The sequence below is a fragment of the Eriocheir sinensis genome, chromosome 31 (assembly GCF_024679095.1).
Source record: "Eriocheir sinensis breed Jianghai 21 chromosome 31, ASM2467909v1, whole genome shotgun sequence".
NCBI lineage: Eukaryota > Metazoa > Arthropoda > Malacostraca > Decapoda > Varunidae > Eriocheir > Eriocheir sinensis.
In genome coordinates, this window is record NC_066539.1 from 8,193,598 (window position 1) to 8,213,602 (window position 20,005).

At 44.0% G+C, this 20,005-nt stretch overlaps 1 protein-coding gene across 3 annotated transcripts; it reads right to left on the reverse strand.

The window, feature by feature from the left end:
• Positions 1 to 451: 451 nt before the first annotated feature.
• LOC127005853 (uncharacterized) lies at positions 452 to 19,068 on the reverse strand. Of its 3 annotated transcripts, XM_050875146.1 has the most exons (6): positions 18,951 to 19,068; positions 4,836 to 5,240; positions 3,242 to 4,027; positions 2,691 to 2,872; positions 2,188 to 2,232; positions 452 to 1,572 (listed from the first exon to the last, which is right to left on the reverse strand). In XM_050875146.1, the coding sequence occupies exons 1-6, from the start codon at positions 18,960 to 18,962 to the stop codon at positions 1,440 to 1,442; spliced, it is 1,563 nt and encodes a 520-aa protein (XP_050731103.1). In that variant the 5' UTR covers positions 18,963 to 19,068; the 3' UTR covers positions 452 to 1,439. The 3 variants fall into 3 exon arrangements, with proteins under 3 accessions (XP_050731103.1, XP_050731102.1, XP_050731101.1); XM_050875145.1 differs by having other exon boundaries at positions 452 to 2,232; positions 3,242 to 3,985; XM_050875144.1 differs by having other exon boundaries at positions 452 to 2,232.
• Between the last annotated feature and the right edge of the window lie 937 nt (positions 19,069 to 20,005).

Genomic DNA, 20,005 nt, shown 5'->3' on the forward strand with positions numbered 1-20,005 from the left:
AACAGCAGGGACACCGCAGCTCACTACCACAGGAAGCACTGTCCGCAACGGACCGAGTTCCCAGTAGGGAGGCATCATGTCAAAAGTGAACCACTAGTGGACCCCCGGAAGGTATTAGTCCCACCACTGCATATAAAATTGAGTCTTTTGGAACAGACTGTCACAGCTCTTGATCTGGAGTCTGCTGCTTTCAGGTTACCTTAATTTCGAGACTTCTTTCTTGAGCTGTCTAAGGCAATGGTCAAAGCTGATGTCTTCGTTGGATCATAAATATAAAAAAAGGTCCTATCTGAGGTAAAGGTCAAAGCTGGTGTCTTCGTTGGACCTTAAATAAAAAAAAAGTCTGTGCACAGAAATTCCCAAGAACCTCAGTAGGAAGAGGGGGGGGGGGGGAGGGGAGGGCCTTGAGACGGCTTCTTTGCAGCGGTAAGGGGTCCTTAAAAGATGGAACTCTTGCGAAATATATTTTATTCACGAGCGGAGGAAAATACAGCTAGAGAGAGTATTGTTTGTCCTTAGCAGTATAAAAATATTACCTTTATAGGACTCTGTAGACACAAACACAAACATACAAATGACACTACGTATGAAGATAACCTGAAGGAGTGGCTGCCGATTTGCATAAATAATAAATACACCAAAAAAAAAATCGATACAAGATTATCACAACGTCAACGAACAAGACAGGTAACCACAGGCGTTCCGAAAACCGTCACAGGTAAATTTTCACTCGAAGGTAGGGAAAGGTATTCATTTATATTTTTTTCCTTTCTGTGACAGCCTTTTTTTCGTTTCAGGGGTTGGCTGTCTGCACGCTGACTTAACATTGCATTAAGACATTCTAATATCTTGCCATCGTCACTACTATTTTAACTATTGGCACAGCATTTAACTTTTTTTTAGTTTGAATATATATAAAAATGAAGGCGGGCACGAACACACACACACACACACACACACACACACACACACACACACACACACACACATATTTATTATTATACACTGTTATCTTAAAAGTTTTGTATTCTCGCATGCAGTCTCTCTCTCTCTCTCTCTCTCTCTCTCTCTCTCTCTCTCTCTCTCTCTCTCTCTCTCTCTCTCCTGCTCCGGTGTTTCGCTTGGGCTCGGAGCGCGTTCGAGACAGTTTGACGCTTTACTCGTAAAAGACTAAAAAGAAAGCAGGAAAACTGATCGTTAGGAAGTTTAAATCGTCGGGGATTCGATCTTAATTATAGGTGTTACGGTGTTGACAGGTGTTACGGCGTCATTGGAGGAGGAGGAGGCGGAGGAACCTGATCAGAAAGACAACGAGATGTAACCAAAGAATCGAGAGTAAGGTTACAAAGAGGATCGAGAGAGGAAGGCGAAAGAGGAATAGATAGAGAGGAGGAGGATCAGGAAGAGGGAGAAGAGGAGGGGTGTCTTCCTTCATCAAGTTACTTCCTCCTGCCGTAGCCGCCGCCGCCGCCGCCTCCTCCACCATTTAGTTTCTGGCCGAAGCTGCTGCCGCCGCCGCCACCACCATTGTAACCGCCGCCGCCGCCGCCGCCGTTCTGTCCACCACCATATCCGCCGCTGCCGCCGCCGCCGTGACCACCACCGCCGCCGCCGTTCTGTCCGCCACCATATCCGCCGCTGCCGCCGCCGCCTCCGGTCTGTCCGCCACCATATCCGCCGCTGCCGCCGCCGCCTCCGGTCTGTCCGCCACCATATCCGCCGCTGCCGCCGCCGCCGCCGTTCTGTCCGCCACCATATCCGCCGCTGCCGCCGCCGCCTCCGGTCTGTCCGCCACCATATCCGCCGCCGCCGCCGCCGTTCTGTCCGCCACCATATGCGCCGCCGCCGCCGCCGTTCTGTCCGCCACCATATCCGCCGCTGCCACCGCCCCCGCTCTGTCCGCCACCATAACCGCCGCTGCCGCCGCCGCCGTTCTGTCCGCCACCATATCCGCCGCTGCCGCCGCCGCCGCCGTTCTGTCCGCCACCATATCCGCCGCTGCTGCCGCCGCCGTTCTGTCCGCCACCATATCCGCCGCTACCGCCGCCGCCGTTCTGTCCGCCACCATATCCGCCGCCACCACCGCCGTTCTGTCCGCCACCATATCCACCGTTACCGCCTCCGTTCTGTCCGCCGCCATATCCACCGTTACCGCCTCCGTTCTGTCCGCCGCCATATCCGCCACCGCCGCCGCCGCCGCCGTTGGTTGGGTACTGAGCCTCACCCTCGTACCTGGCAGGTGAAGGGGGGAGGGGGGCAGTGAGTGGTAGGTACACATGAACAAATACAACAACAACAAGTATTGCTACTATTCCTTTCTTTACCGTCTTTCCATACTGCTTCTGTAGTTTTCCTTTCGTTTCCTGTTTCATATTCATTTGATTCCCTGACTATTAATATATTCTGTGCATTCCCTCAGTGTCCTGTCTTTCCTCTTTATACCTCATACTTTCCTTCTCATACTTTCCCTCTCGCATGAATTCCTTCCACCTTTTCTATCTTTCCTTCCCATTATCTATAATCCAATCATCCTACCTTTTCAAAACATATAGACACGACCTCTCCTTTTCTTTGTTGCCTCTATTTAATTCTTTCTAACACCCCACTCATTTTTTCTATTCACAAAGACCTCTTCTGTACTCACCCTCCCTCCCTTAACATTCTCTCCTTCCATCCCTTCCTCCCCTCACCTGACGTTCGCCACATATCCGCTCTCGTGATCCGCCGTGTAGCTGACGATCTGCAGGCGACCGTCGGGCAGCTGGACGCGGTACTCGCCAGTCACCACGTTGCCGTCGCTCTCCTCCTTTTGAGAGAAGTCCACGCCGGAGTACATGTCGTTCACAGCGTAGTCGAACCCGTAAGGCATCCCCTGCGAAGTGGTGATGATGGTAGTGCGTTATGGTGAGGATAAAGGTATGGTGAAAGTTGTCATGGTGATGCGGTGTATGAGTGGTGATGTGTTGGGATTAGTGGTGGTATTGGGGAAGTGATTTTGGTTATGGTGTCATGGTGTAGTATATAGGTGATGGGGGTGAGCTAATGATGGTGATGGTTTGATATTGCAGTATTGAGAAGTGGTGTTGAAGGCGTAATGGTATTGGAGGTGATGATTTGGCATTATAAGTTCCTTCAGTCATTGGGGTTGGAGACATGCCAGGGGTAGCGTCGCCGCTTGCATGTAAATAAAGGTTGATTATCCAAATGTTCACAGGAAAGTTTAATCATTGCAAATCCTTACCTTCGTGTCACCGCCGCCGCCGTAACCACCGCCGCCGCCGCCGTTCTGTCCACCGCCATATCCGCCACCGCCGCCGCCGTTCTGTCCGCCACCATATCCGCCGTTACCGCCGCCGCCGCCATTCTGTCCGCCACCATATCCGCCGTTACCGCCGCCGCCGCCGCCGCTCTGTCCGCCACCATATCCGCCGTTACCGCCGCCGCCGCCATTCTGTCCTCCACCATATCCGCCGTTACCGCCGCCGCCGCCGCCGCTCTGTCCACCACCATATCCGCCGTTACCGCCGCCGCCGCCGCCGTTCTGTCCACCACCATATCCGCCACCGCCGCCGCCGCCGCCGTTCTGTCCGCCACCATATCCGCCGTTACCGCCGCCGCCGTTCTGTCCGCCACCATATCCGCCGCCGCCGCCCCTGTTGTTGCTTTGCTGTGGCGCTCCGTAACTCTGTGATGGCTGCTGCTGCCTCTGCTGGGGTGCTCCATAAGACTGGGATGGCTGTTGTGGAGTTCCGTATGACTGGGATGGCTGCTGTTGCCGGCTAGGTGTTCCATAGCTCTGGGATGGCTGCTGGGGTGTTCCGTAGCTCTGTGACGGGCCATTCTGCTGCTGGTTGGGGGTTCCGTAGCTTTGAGATGGCTGTTGTTGTTGGTTAGGCGTTCCGTAGCTCTGTGACGGGCCATTTTGCTGCTGGCTGGGTGTCCCGTAGCTCTGGGAGGGTGTCTGTTGCTGCGGCGCTCCGTAACTCTGTGAAGGAGTATCGAGACTCTCTTCAGGTTCTTCGTAAGTCTGTGGTGGTGATGGTGGTGGTGGTGGAATCATGGAGTGGAGTCATGGGTGGAATAAGTGAAGGAGGGAGTGATATGCTGGTGCTCAAAGGATTCTAAAGGAAGATGATCACGTTCAGTTTGGAAGAAACAAGACTGTGAGATCAAAGTCATGAGGGATGAATGAAGGATTATATTTAATTTTACTTTATCCCTATATGAATCAAAATGAAGAAAAAATAACGATACCGAACTTTTATATACTCACCATCTTTTCGCAATACACTTAACATACACCCAACCTTGTGTGATACCGTAGGCCTAAGTATGTATTGGATGCGTGATGCTGTGCTGTACTGCTAATACTATATGCTGGTGTGTGCTTGTGTGTGTATGTGCTGTCGTGCTCTCTAGTGTTGATGCTGCTATTAGGAGTGTATGGGTATACTTACAGGTGTAGCGGAGGGAGGTGTGAGGTGTGTGCTTGGTTGTGATACGTTGCGTGATGGTGTGCTGCTGTTTGTGGTGTATATGGAGGGAGTGAGGGGGGAAGGTGGACAACGTTTAGGAAGGAGGAATGAACAACTATGATCCTTAAGGAAAGTTGGGAGCTGTGTGGATGGGTTACGTGCGCTGATGTGTGCTTTACGTGTGTGCGTGTGTGTGTGTGTGTGTGTGTGTTGATCCGTCACTAGAGTCAACAAGCATCAAAGCCTCATAGAATCTACGCTGACACCCTTTTTTAAGTCCATCCAATCAAAGGGGAGCGTATAGTGTAGTGCTGGGGGGTGGGATGATGGTGTAAGGGGAGGGTGGATGGGGTGACATACCTGGCTAGGGGTGGAGGCCTGTGGGGCACCGTAGCTCTGGGAGGGGGCCTGATTGTTAGGGGCCCCATAGGTCTGACTTACGGTCTGTGTCTGGCCTGTCTGAGGGGGTCCGTACGTCTGACTAGGTGTCTGTGTCTGGGAGGGGGGGCCGTAGGATTGGCTGGGCGGGGCGCCGTAGCTCTGGCTAGGGGCGCCAAGGGACCCGCCGCCGTTATTGAAAGAACTAGAACTGTAGGAGCTAGTGAGGCCACCCGACGAGCCAAACCCATTGCCCCCGCCGCCACTATGTCCGTTGCCCCCGCCAAATCCCCCGCCGCCGCCGTGTCCTCCGCCGCCGCCGCCAGGTAGCTTGTCCCCCTGGGCGGCCGACGCCATCGCTAGCGCCACCGCCAGGAGTCTGAATAACTGAAAAGAAGGGAAAAGGGGGATCGGTTATCATTATGTCTTTATCAACCTCGGTAACTGAAAGAATAGCAAAGTTATCGGTTAAGTGTTCTATCTTTATTACACATAGACTGGTATTATTTTTAAATATCGAGTTTATCTTATGTTTAGTTTAGTATAGTATGTCGTAGTTAGGCATAGCAATTTGGTTACGTTATGGTTAGCGTCGCAGTATGTCGTAGTTAGGCATTGAGTTTTACGTTTTCTTTCTACGCTTAGTACGAATGCCAGTTTAACACGCTAGTTTTCGTTTTCTGTGATGAAGGAAAGGATAACTCTTATTATTCTTATGTAGTGTTAGTATGACGTATTTCTTCTCAAAGTGAATTGTTAGTTTTAATAAGTGAAAACAGGAGTAATCTGCGTTATCTAAATTCTCTCTCTCTCTCTCTCTCTCTCTCTCTCTCTCTCTCTCTCTCTCTCTCTCTCTCTCTCTCTCTCTCTCTCTCTCTCTCTCTCTCTCTCGTTTCGGTCACGTCCATTCGAAGAAAGAGAACAAGAGCTATAAAGAGAACAGTCAACCAGTATGTCTACTCTAGACACATCTTTCCTCCCTCCCTCCCTTCCTCCTGACTTTTCCCTCCAACTTTCCCCCCTCCCCCTATACTTTCCTCTTCTCCCTCTTCCCTCCGGTCTTTCTCTCTTGGGTAGGAGGCGTGTTAGCGGTGGCGGGTCCCATTGTTATAGAGAATGAATGTATTTACAGAGCCGGAGAGAGAGAGAGAGAGAGAGAGAGAGAGAGAGAGAGAGAGAGAACAGTAATAAGACTAATTTAACGCTTCCTCTTCCCAGGTATCCATCCATCCATCCGTCTACTTTTCCTTTCATCAAAAAATTCTTACGTCAGATAATGAAGTAATTTTACGAATGTGAAGGTGCATCATAGCGTTGCGTAAACCGACTCGAGGCAGAGCGAAACAATAACGACGGGAGCTAAAACAAAGAGAGGAAGGAAAGCGAAGAAAACACAGACTCCTCGACGCTAATGTAGACGTGAAGAAAGTGTTGCCTTAACTAACGTGATGCAGAAACAACACGAAAAAAGGGACAAAGAAAGAAAGAAGGGAATAGAGAAATAATAGACATATGCCTCTACTTAGTGTTATACAAATTATGCAGGTGAGAACAACGAAAATTCAGGTGTGGAGGTTGGGAAGAAGATGAAGTTTGTTTGTTAGTGTTTGTGTGCTTGTGCGAGATTAATAGAAGAGAACGAAAAGAGGAGAGAAAGTGTGACTTGAATAGAGGAGATGAAACTTGATGAGAGGAACAGAATGACTGACAAACTGAAAAGTATTACGAGAATAAAGAGACTGAGGAACGCGAAGAGAAGAAGAGAAAGATCGAAACATTTGAATTGAAGAGAAAGATTATGAAACGTGAATAGAAGAGGAAAATTTAAACACAGGAAGAGAATGAAAATCGAGGAATGTGAAGAAAAGAATAGAAAGACTGAGACATTTGAATAGAAGAGAAATATGAAACTGGAAAAGAAGAGAAAACTTAAAACATGAAGAGAATGAAGACTGAGGGACGTGAAGAGAAGAATAGAAAGACTTAGACATTTAATTGAAGATGAATACTATGAAACTTGGAAAGAAGAAGAAAACTATTGATGAAACGTAAGAAGAAGAAGAAGCAAACGTGAAAACAAACAAGCAAATGATCCTCTAAAATTTACTTCGCTTATTGGGATGGACAGAGCTATAAAGGACTGAGGGAAGCTTTTAAGAAGGAGGAAGGAAGGAAGGAGGAGGAGGAGGAGTTATTGCCCTTCCTAGACACTCAAAAGAAGCAAGTAGATAAGAGACACACGAGCTAAGCCTCCTCCTCCTCCTCCTCCTCCTCCTCTTCTTCCTCCTCCACTTTCTAGCATCATAACCAGTAGTTTAGGTTCATTAACTTTTACCTTTGTGACAATTAGCGGTAGGGAAAGAAGAGGAAGAGGAGGAGGGAGGGTAGAGGAAATAGCTGAAAGTGTATTGAGTAAGGGAGAGGAGCGAGAAGAGAAGGGGGTACATAACTATTTTTTTCCTATCCCTTCTTCCTCAACTCCCCACTTTTTTTTTTTTTTAGCATCATCTTCCACTCATCTCCCGTCACTATCACTATCATCGTTTTATCACATTTCTTTATTCGCCATCCTGTTTCATTTCCCATTTACTCTTTCTTGCCTATCTTCTTCATTCTCATTTTGCTATCCCCTCCTCCCTCTTTTCTGATCCTTTCTACTATCATTTTCTCGTCCATACATTCCATACTCATATTAATCGTATCATCCCTTTCTCTCATCTTCTTTCCTCGTGCCCTCTATATGCCATCTTCTAATGCTACGTTATCTTCACTTACTCATCCATTCTTTTTCTTTCATTCATCTTTCTTCCCTTTCTTCTCCTATTCCTTGTCTGTATCGTCATCTTCATACTTATAATCCGTAATTTTCCTTTCATCTTCCTCTCCCTCTCTCCTCCTCCTCTCCTTCTCCTCCTCCTCCTCATCTCCACTTCATCACCTAGGCCCCGCCCACCCCATCACCTGTCCACCTCAAGCACCTGTTCATACCTAGGAACACCTGTCACCCTCATTTGTCTCAGGTGCTATGTGTTTGTCTCCTTCAGTAATCATCAAGCACCGCACGTACACACACACACACACACCGTCTGTTGCTTAGCTTTACTTTTTCTGTGTGTTTGTGTTTGTTTGTTTGTTTGTTGTGTTTTGTATGTGTGTGAGGGGGGAGGTGGAGGTGAGTGTTTGAAATGTGTGCATACAATAATGATAATAATGCCAATGATAATAGTAATAATGAAAATAATGACAAATATGACGTTAATAACAACAGCGACAAGAACAATAAAAGCAGACGCCTACACAACCACTGCAATTACTACCCTCATTATTTATTCATGAGAGACATTAATACCACAACCAATCGCGACCTGGGCTCATTACACTAATTACCTCATTTGCTCATTTTCTTCGCTAGCACACATTCATTTCTTCGCATTTTGAATCAGTCGTACTTCTTATTGTTGTAATGATCAATTATTAATCATTATATTCATTTAATGGCCAATCAATGCAGCGCTACCTTTCTTATTATTAACTTTGGAGAGAGAGAGAGAGAGAGAGAGAGAGAGAGAGAGAGAGAGAGAGAGAGAGAGAGAGAGAGAGAGAGAGAGAGAGAGAGAGAGAGAGAACTTTCCTCCCTCGGTCTCCTTAAGTTTCCCTACTTCATTGTCTCTACCACTGCCTCCTCCCTCCCTCCCTCCCTACCTGGCTAAAGGGAGACAGGTGTAGGACGAGTCTCTCTTTGATGTCATTACTTTTGCGAGCATGACTGAAAGGACGCTACGGGGAGGGGGGGGACGGGGAGAGAGAGAGAGAGAGAGAGAGAGAGAGAGAGAGAGAGAGAGAGAGAGAGAGAGAGAGAGAGAGAGAGAGAGAGAGAGAGAGAGAGAGAGAGAGTTATAATCGACACCTTGTTTTGCACCTTTATAGTGTGATTGCCACCATTGCCACTTTCGTTTTCCTGAGCCGTGTCGTGATTCAGCGTTGTAAACATTTCGTGACGCGGAAACGATTAATTTTCGTGAACGTCCTAAAACGAAACGAGGAACAGTTAAAGGGGCCAGTACCGCGAATTGGCACAGTGGGTTTGTAAGCTCTTAAACCGAATACCAAAGACGATGAAATTGACTTGTACTTTTTTTGGAATTTACTTGTACTTTTTTAACAGTAAAGGAAGCAAATCGAGGGGGGAAAATCTACTAAGCGCTGCTCCTACAAACAAAACAGAGCGAGTGGCCAGAAGAGAGAGTCAGTTTCGGAAGGGCTGGTGTCGATACTGTTTTGGGTGTTGATATAGAAGCCAAGACTGAGACATTTAATTGAAGTTGAATGCTGTGAAACTTGAAAAGAAGAAGAAAACTATTGATGAAACGTAAGAAGAAGCAAACATGAAAACAAAAAAAACAAATGATCCTCTAAAATTTACTTCACTTATTGGGATGGACAGAAATGTAAAGGATTGAGGGAAGCTTTTAAGAAGGACGAAGGAAGGAAGGAGGAGGAGTAGGAGGAGGAGGAGGAGGAGACACTGCCCTTCTTAGACACTCAAAAAAAGCAAGTATATATGGGACTACAGGAAATCGATTTAGAATTTGGTGTCCAGTAGCAAAACGGTCCATTATGTAAAATAGTTTGGTTTGGAGGCTTATAAGGACACTGCGTTGAACTGTGTAACTTGCGCATATATATTAGTCCGTGGGAGGAATACTCGATGCTCTGTTATCCATTTTTTTTTTTTTTTTTTTTTTGTGTAAAGTTAGATCGTATTAGGAATTATTGTCATCTTCTTTCTTGTTTCATCTTCTAAACTTCATCATTCATTCCAATCCACATTCATTCTCCCTTCACAATTATAAGTAGGTACATTCTTTTCAATTTATTAGGCGACGTGAGGTGATAATGAGAGGTTACGAGAGCCCAGGTGAGGCTGAGATGAGATGTGACGTGAAATGAGGTGAAGTGAGGTGACGCGAGATTATAGGACGCGAAGCGAGTTATGACGAGGAGGCCACACACACACACACACACACACACACACACACACACACACACACACACACACACACACACACACACACACACACACACACACAGGTAACATGACAAGTGAGGCAACGCTAATATTACCTATGCCCTCCCCCCTTCCTTCCCTCCACCCCTCCCTCCACACCTGCCCCCCCCCATCGATAGGTAAGAAGAGGGGCATTGGAGAGCACAGTGTCACGAGGTCAGGTGTAGAGGGCATCTTTACTTGACCTTTGTGTGTGTGTGTGTGTGTGTGTGTGTGTGTGTGTGTGTGTGTGTGTGTGTGTGTGTGTGTTTTAATTAGTTGCTCATGCCCTCCGTGGAAGCAATGGGGCGTGCACAGGAGAGATGAGAGAGAGAGAGAGAGAGAGAGAGAGAGAGAGAGAGAGAGAGAGAGAGAGAGAGAGAGAGAGAGAGAGAGAGAAGTTCAGGGTTGCGTCATCGGCCACAGGGAGGTTTAAAAAAGAGGTCAAAATATGCAATGTGCTTTGTGGTACTAAGTCACGAAAAGAAGGAGGGAGGGGGGAGGGGCGGAAGAAGGGGAGGGGGGAGGGAGAGGAAGGAAGGAGGGAGGGCTCTAGGAAGGATTAAGGAGGGAGGATGCAACTCGAGGGAAAGGAAGGAAGGAATGGGAATAGGGTAGGAAAGAAGACCTGTAGAGGAGAGAAAAATAGAAGGAAAGCACATAGAGAGCGGAAGGAAGGAAGGGAGGGAGGGGCTGGGTCAAGGAGAGGAAGGAAGGGAGGGAGAGGAAATGGGTGGCGGTAAGGTGAAGGGAGGGATGGGAGAGGTTTTATGAGCTTGGGCAAGTAACGAAGGGAGGGAGGAAGGGGTGGGCGTGTGAGAGAGGTTGGGAGAGGAAAGGTAAATGAGAGAGAGAGAGAGAGAGAGAGAGAGAGAGATTACACCATATTCAACGTAAATATTATCGTATTAAAATATATGATGTGCTATTTATTTAAAGTCTTTTGTTTCCTTGGTGTCGACTTTTTTCTCATCTTTATTTCGTTCACGTCTTGATTCTTCCAAGTCGATGGGTTGATGAAGATATTTTTTCGACTTTATCTTCATGTTTATATTTCCATGCTGAGAAGTATGAAACTTTTTTTTTTATATGCGAAGAATAAGTGAAAAGGTCTTTTTGTGTTTTACAAGTTCACGTTGTCATGCTGTTGAGGTTTGGCTTGTTTGATAATTACACGCTAGGCCTACAAGAGACGAGTACTTATGGTTAGTTATTTTATTAGCTAGAGGAGACAAGTTTTTAAGATATGGAAAAGTATCAAAAGAAACTAAAAATTACACAAATCGTTGCTCCTTAAAACGAAGACAAAAGAAAACATAAGGAAAATTAACCACGAGGCCATTGTAGATCTTTGTGATTGCGTGTACCTTTATATAAATTATGTACTGTATGAAAAAAAAGATAATGCACACGTACGATTGCTTTTTAATTGAAATTTATGCTAACACTTAACACCATAAAACCAAAATTGAGATAGCTGTTTATGCGTGTGCAGAAGATCAACAGTGAAGTATAAAAAAATATTAAGTTCTCAGGTTTTACAATTCCAGATAAAGGTAGGCGAAAGATGAATCAGGAAACAGCACACACAAAAGATCACCTGGAATGCTTATCTAATCTCTATAAATATAATAGAAACAATTTGTCAGGTAGTGCACAACTCCAGGTAAGGGAATGCGGAAGACGGAAGACGACTCAGGTAGCATCTCATACAAAGATCACCTGGATTGTTTGTTTTCCCTTTCCTTCCTCCTGTGGCTGGCTCTTCATTGCTTCTGCTCGTGCCCCCTTCACACCAACCCTGCAATTCTTTTATGAGGCGCCTTTCACTCATATCAAACCGACTAAACTCTTGTACTCGCGCCCCCTCCCCCTTTCTCTACCATTTTTTTCTGTCTAATGTATCTGTGTCTCCATCTATTTATCCCACCTTCACTTACACACCTCTCACCTTTTCACCCTCTTAACACTTTTTTTCCTCATTCTCCTCTTGTTCCTTTTTTTCACTTCTCATTTTTTCTCCTGTATATATCTGATTCGTCTCTCCACACACACTCCTCATCTTTCTTCCTCTTCCTCGTCTACTCCTCTCCACCCATTTCTTCTCTCTCTGTTCCTTTTACTCCTCCACTCTTACCGCATCGTCTCTCCACACAATATCCTCCTCCTCATACTTCTTCCTATTCCTCGTCTACTTTTCTCTCCACTCACCCCTACTCCTCCTCCTCTCCTTTTACTCCTTTATTTTTTCTGCCTCCCAACACACACACACACACACACACACACACACACACACACACACACACACGTATCAAATCTTAAAGACAAAAAGTAATAAAAAAAAACTACCCACACCGCATGCCTGGGAAAAGACGTTGATTAAAACTATGAAAATATGACCGGAGCTTCTTCCACCTTTCGTTCCACTTTCCCTGCACCTTGCACTTCCTCCTCCGCCCCCCCATCCACCCTTTACGGTGTTCATACTGAGCCTAAGGGAAAGGGAAGGTATATTGTCTGGCGGGAGAGACGGTGATACAATAAGCTTCCTGATACGTGCCGAGAGTTCTGAGTAGTGGTGGTGATGGTGGTGGTGGTAGTGGTGATTATCTTTAGGTGTGAAAGAGGGAGGGAAATAGAGGTAGTGGTGGTAGAAGCGGTAGTGTTAGATATGATTGGAAGAGAAAGGTGAAAGAAAAGAGAGGTAGGGAGAGAAAATAAGAGGAAGAAGAGGGGAATGTGGGGAGAGGAAGACGGAGAGGGGAGAAAACGAAGGGCTAATATAATATGTATACGTGTTTGAAGTAGGGAGAGAAAATAAGAGGAAAAAGAAGGGAATGTGGGGAGAGGAAGACGGAGACGGGAGAAAACGAAGGGCTAACATAATTTGTGTACATGTTTGAAAGAGAAAGAAAAGGGGGAGGGGGGTAATAGTAGTGGTATTAAGCGGCATTTGTGTTAGTTATCATATGTATTCATGTTTGTGTGAAAGAGGGTAAAGAAAAAGAAGTGATTGGTGCTATGCGCGTGTTTGTGAAAGAAAAAGAAAGGATTGAAGGAAGGGTGAGAGAAGAGGGATTAATCAGAGGGTTATATGTTTGATTTAGTGTAGAGAAAGCAAATAGGGGAGAAGAATAAAAAGGGATAGATTAGATAGATAAAGTAGGAATAGGTAAAGAGAGAGAGAGAGAGAGAGAGAGAGAGAGAGAGAGAGAGAGAGAGAGAGAGAGAGAGAGAGAGAGAGAGAGAGAGAGAGAGAGAGAGAGAATTACAAACAAACAAGTGAAATGGATTGGAATAGTCAGCAGAGGATGTTTGAACACACACACACACACATGACTGATGAGGTATCGTTCTGTTGCACAAAACGAAACGGATCGTGAAATGTGTGGAACCGACGAAAAGGAAAGTGTGTGTGTGTGTGTGTGTGTGTGTGTGTGTGTGTGTGTGTGTGTAGGGGGGGGGGGGGGAGTTCTTCCTAACCTTGGTGTTTTAAGCATTATATCGTCACTAATAATAATAACTAATAATGATAAAGTATAATAATGATAACTGTAACTAATAATAACGATAAAAAAAAAACAATAGAAGTATAACACAACTCAAGCTAACTTTCATTTGAAGAACTGAAAAGACCGTGAACGTAATTATAACCTTCTCCTCCACCTCCTCCTCCTCCTCCTCCCTCTGTTTCCTCCTCCTCCTCCTCCTCCTCCTCCTCCTCCTCCTCCCTCTGTTTCTTCCTCCTCCTAAGGGAAAGAGGTGAGGGTCAACACAACACGCTCGACTTTCCCTGTTTACTTAGAGCAGTGTGTCTACGAAGGGAAGGGGGAGGGAAGGGAAGGGGAAAACAGAGAGAGAGAGAGAGAGAGAGAGAGAGAGAGAGAGAGAGAGAGAGAGAGAGAGAGAGAGAGAGAGAGAGAGAGAGGATGAGATTGGGGATGAATGGAGGGGAAAGGGAGATAAGCACACAACAAGGGAGAGCAGAAAAGACTGGAAATGAGACAGGGGAAGGAGAGAGTGATGGGAAGGAAAGGAAGCAGTAGTGACATAGAGAAGAATTAAGGTATTAGATGAGACTGGAAAGAGGTGATAATGAAAGATGTGGTTTGGAAGGGGAAGGGAAGAGAGGAAGGAGATGAAGGGAAGGTGAGGAGAGGAAGGAGAGAAGAGCTAATGCAAGATGGGAGGAGAAAGGATGAGGGATAGGATAGACAGGGAGAAAAGGAAGAAAAAAATATAAGGAAAAAGGAATAACATATAGGAGAGATTTGGACTGAAGAAGATTGGGAGGTAAATTAAGGGGAAGGTTAAGGGAGGGAGGGGAAAGAGTTGGAAGGAAAGTAGGAGGAAGAAGATAGGAGGGGAGAGCTCTTGCAGAATGAGAGGGATAAGAGAAAGGGTAGTTGAAGGAAAGGGAAACAGGTAGAAAAGGAATTGATAGAGGATAAAATGGCGAAAGAAAGGGAAAGTGAATATGAAGAAGTAGAAGAGGGTAGAATTTAATGGAGTGAGGACGTGAAAGAAAACGGAGTAGAGGGAATGAGATAGGTAGGGAGGAAGGGAGGGTGGAGCTGATAAATGATGGGAGGGGGAGGAGGGAGGAAGGGAGGGAAGGAAGGGGAGGTAGAGGAAAGGTAACACGCGCACCTGTTTACCTAGTCGCCTCCCACCTGTGTGTGTGTGTGTGTGTGTGTGTGTGTGTGTGTGTGTGTTGCCTTTGTCTGTTGTGTTTGTTTGTAGCTTTCATTTTTTCCCGCCCATCTGTCTGTCTGTGTCTGTCTGTCTGTCTGTCTGTCTGCCATGAGGTTGTGGACCGAGGGGAAAACAGACATAATAGGGGACGTTAATATAGCTTCTGACAGATGTTCCTGGTCTTTAAAGTTTCCTGTGTGACTCGATAATATTTTTGTGTGTATTGTTTATATATGTATTGAGATTAACTAAGATTTGATTATTCAGTGTATGTTTTGAGGGATACTATTTTATTATTTGCCCCAATCTCCTAATGTGACCTTTTTTTTCATCTTCGTGGAATATTTTTTCAGATATTTAGTTAATCTTCTAATTTCTTGTATCTTTTCTTTTTCATGTGTATTTTCTATTGTTTTTGTCATGTACCGTTTTTATTCCTTTTATTTCATCATTTCCCATTTATCTTATTATTTTTTTATTATTTATGAATCTTGTTTTGTTTTTGTTTGTTTGTTTTTCACTCTTCTATATTTACCTTCTTACTTGTACTCCTCGTATGTGTGTCTTTTAAGCCTTTTATCACGCTCTGCAAATGTTCTTCTTCACCACTTTTTATTGTTTGTCATTAGTGCTGCTGTAAAAAAAGTAAATGGATTGGCCAACAGAGGGGGACCTGTGTGTGAGTGTGTGTGTGTGTGTGTGTGTGTGTGTGTGTGTGTGTGTGTGTGTGTGTGTGTGTGTGTGTGTTAAGCGATGTAGCCCGTGACACTTTGCAACGCTTGAGGCAAACAAATCTCCACCTTCTTTGTCGCAAGACTTTCTTTTTTTTGTTCTCCTTCCTCTTCTTTTAGTTTTGCTTTAATTAATTTGGTTTGCTTTTAATTATCTGTATACTCGTTTTTATTTTCACCATTCATTTTCCTTTCTTCCTTCTTTGCTTCTTTCGTGTAGATTAATTCAACCATGTGTTATTTTTTTTTTCCCTTCTTAACTTCTTTCGTTTATTCATTCATGCCCGTTTCATTTATTTTCTGTCTTCTCAGCCTCTTTTATTTGTTACTTGTTGCACGTATTACTTTTTTTTTCTACGTGACAGGAAGCAGGCTAAGGTGAAAACAGTATTATATAGGAATATTCCTTCAGCACGCCTCTCCATATTAAAAACAAAACAAAGGAAAGTACCGAAAGATAATGATCAAATTCAGTCCCAGATCAAATTTTGTAGCAGATGAAGAGGAACCTAATATTTTCTTCTCTATTTTCGCTTTCAAACAACTCCCAATTCTTATCCACTTCCTATTTGTATATTATTCCCCCGAGTACGTATAACATCTGAATCAAAGCCAGAGAGCACGTGTGAGCCCTTACATTATAACGCCAACAAAACTCACGCGCGTAAACATAAGCATCTAAACCACATGGCGTATATAAATATTTTCGTCTTGGGCGCAGCATCTGTTGACAGGGACGATTAGCGTAATGACAGGACCCTTAACTTAGATTACAGTGGTTACCTGTTTGAGGGCCGCTGTTACCTGAGGCGCATCACTCTTCATTAAGCTCATTAACCGAGCCGGCAATCAAGAGTTTTAAGATGATGGATAGGAAGAATGTGTCAGTGCTTATTACTCCTTCGACGGTATGCGGAAAATGAAGAGGTATTGCCAACTTAATTCATATCCCCGTGTCTCAGCTTCTTAAACGAGCAAGCAGTCAAGGTTTAAAGGCACGGAATAGGTAACATTGGCTTTGCTTTCTACTTTTTCGATGGTGTGAGGAGAGTGAAAAGATATTAGCTTAAAATTTGAACCCTTTGTCATTGCTTCATAAACCGAGCCAGCGATCAAAGTTTCAATATAATGAACATGTAACGTGGTTCTGTGTTGCCTTCTCTCAGTGGTATAAGTATAATGAAGAGATACTGCCAGCATAATAGGAAGGATCGTCTTGGAGCAATAACGCAGCTGCCATGGCCACAAGACCTGCCGTCACTCTTGTTGCTGAGTAAGAGTTGAACACGAGAAGACGGACGTTGAAAGTAATGAGAAGGACACTTACAACGTTAGGAGAGACTGATGTTCCTGCTCCGTTCTAGTCATATTGTATCTACATTATAAAGCCGCTCTTACTGCAGACACCACTGTTAATGCCTATACTAACACTGCCATTATCACCGTTGATTCTACTTCTGGCGCCATAAGCGGGAAGAATTGGAACTATATTCGTGAGTTTGCCCGGTTGAGTAGAAAAAATGTATCGGAGTATATTTTTGTGAGGGTAAAGATTTGTGGAGTTTACCTTATTGAGTTGAAGAAAATGTATCCAAGTATTATTTTTGTGAGGGTAAAAGTTTATGGAGTTTGCCAGAGTGAGTAGAATATAAAAATGTATCGAAGCATATTTTTATGAGGGTGAAAGTTTATGAAGTTTAGTATCATTTCCTGAGTACACGAGCTTGCTTTTTATCCTTGAGAATCTTCAGGGAAAGTAAAAGTTCACGGAATGGACAGTGAAAAAAAGTAACATAGAGGAACGGAGATCAAAATCGAGGCCAACGTGAGGGAGGAAGAAAGTAATCAACGTTTTTCATCTCAGACGTTTTTTCCTCGTGTTCGGAGAGGAAGATAATGTAAAAAATGTGTTCAGACCTAAAGGGAATAATATGAAGTCTGCGGTTATGCCTTGAAGGAAATAACTTAAACATGAGAAAGGGAAATGTTTTAAGATGTGTTGTTACCATAAGAGAAAGTATTGGATAAAATGAATGTTAAGAAAATTTATCATCTTTCTCCAAGTGGTGATTCAAACTCCAACATGGATGAGGAAAAAATATATTGGTTATAAGCTTGTGTTGTCGCATTTTCAATATATAATCAGAACGGAACCTATGAATAGAGAGTATAGTCTTTTTATTTTATCGTTTTTCGTTATTCAAAATCATACGTATCTATAAATGCTCATCGTTGATTCTTAAATGTGCTGAGTAGGTAAGGCGTGGCTTTGCTCTTTACGTTGTCGACGGTATGAGGAGAGGGAAGAGATATTGCAAGCTTAATCTTTTTGTCGACTAATTACGTTAAAACTTTCATTCGCTTTCTTCACGGCTCTCAACAAATAAATAAAAAATCACGGTCATTTTAACTCCAACAAACAAAAGAAGAAAAAAACAGCATCCTAAGCTCGTGTTATTACCTAAAGAAGAAAATATTTGCTATGCTTCTCAAGTGTGAATAGCCTTGACCCCTTTTAATGACGATTACTTAAAATTCATATTCTCAAGTTAAAAAAAATAGCTCTGCAGGCTGTCCAACGAAAACCTGACGGCGTTGAAGCTAAAAAGTGAAGCCATTATGAAAAGAGAGCAAAACAAATGATAGGGACGCTTGTTAACTGTCATTTTCCCCTCATTTTCTTTCCCTTTCTCCTCTCATTGAACTAACCTAACACTAAAAAGACACTACATCGTTCTCTATATAAAACCAAAACTAAATAATCAACAAAAAAAAGAGTAAAATAGAGGATAGGGACGCTGGTTAACTATAATTTTCCCCTCATTTTCTTTCCCATTCTCCTCTCATTGAACTAACCCAACACTAAAAAGACACTACATCGTTCTCTATATAAAACCAAAACTAAATAATCAACAAAGAGCAAAATAACGATAGGGACGCTGGTTAACTATTATTTTCCCCTCATTGTCTTTCCCTTTCTCCTCTCATTGAACTAACCCAACACTAAAAAGACACTACATCCTTCTCAATATAAAACCAAAACTAAATAATCAACAAAAAAGAGAAAAATAACGATAGGGACGCTGGTTAACTATCATTTTCCCCTCATTTTCTTTCCCTTTCTCCTCTCATTGAACTAACCCAACACTAAAAAAACACTACATCGTTCTCTATATAAAACCAAAACTAAAGAATCAACAAAATAGAGAAAAATAACGATAGGGACGCTGGCTAACTATCATCTTCCCTTAATTGTCCCCTTTTCATCTTCTCATTGAACCAACCTAAATAAATAAATAAAATAAATTGCATCGTTCTCTAAACAAAACATATACTAAATAATCAAGAAAAAAACTAAATACAGGTGAAGAAAAAACTGCATCTGCATTAGTTTCTTCTATATAAAACCCAAAGTTACCAATAAAAATCTAAATAGGCCTACAAGTGAAAAAATCTAAATCGTTTTCTTCTCTATATAAAACCTGAACCAAATAATCAAAGAAAAAAAACTAAATGCAGGTGAAGAAAAAACTGCATCTACATTATTTTCTTCTCATATGAATCCCAAAGTCACCCACAAAAAACCTAAATACAGGTGAAAAAATGCAATCAAGGGATCAGTACCTGCGCCCTCATATTGTAGAGGTCGTATGGTGGAGGAGGGAAGGGAAGACCAGGAGGGGGGGAAGTAAGGGTGGTGGTGGTGGTGGTGGATGGGGTGTGAGGTGGTGCTCGTCTCCACTCGACGTCACCAGCTGCACTGAAGACACTCACCACCTGGTTTGCCTTATATACTCACGGGCGGCGGCGGTGACGGTGGAGGCGGGGGCGGCGGGGGTGGTTGAGGCTCCAGACTTGGGTGGCACCGCTCTCTCTCTCTCTCTCTCTCTCTCTCTCTCTCTCTCTCTCTCTCACGCCGGAGGGGGGAGGGGGAGGGGCGTGGCCTTGAGAGGGCAGCTGATGCCTTCACCTTCTTCGGCATCTGGAGTGACGCGTCGTGATCTGGACGTGGCTTCGACTCGTCTTTATTTATTTTTTCTCTCTCGCCTTTTCTTCTTATTTTTTTCCCTCCCGTCTCGTCTTCCATGTTTACTCTCTTTTTGGTTTTATCTTCTTGTTTTTTTTCGGCTCTTCTCACTACTTCCTTTATTCTGCTGTTTTTTTCCTCTTCCTTTCGTCTTTTCTGTCTTCACTTGTTATTCCTTTGTTTTTTTGTTTTTGTTTTCTTGTATTTTTCTATTTATTGCCATTTTGTCTTTTACTTACATCTAATTCTTCTTCTATTCCTTCTTCTTCTCCTCCTTCTCCTTCTCCCTCTGATCTTTCGACGTGCATCTCCAATCCTCTCTTTCTTTCATTTCTCCACCAACTTCTTTCTTCTATGTTATGCCTTTCTCCTATCATACACGTTTCCCATTTTTCTTTCCTCTTATAATATTAGTTCTCATTTTCCTTATTTTCTCTTTTTCATCGGTGCATTAATCCTCCTCCTCCTCCTCCTCCTATTCCTTTTTTCTTCTATCTATGCATTTTTCTCTTATCCTCCACTTTCCCCATTCTTCTTTCCTCGTTTTAGTTATCATTTTCCTTTTTTCTTTATCCCTTCCATGCATTAATCATCTTTGTCCTCCTCCTCCTCCTCCTACTCCTCCTTTCTTTCTTCTACCTTTTCCCTTTCT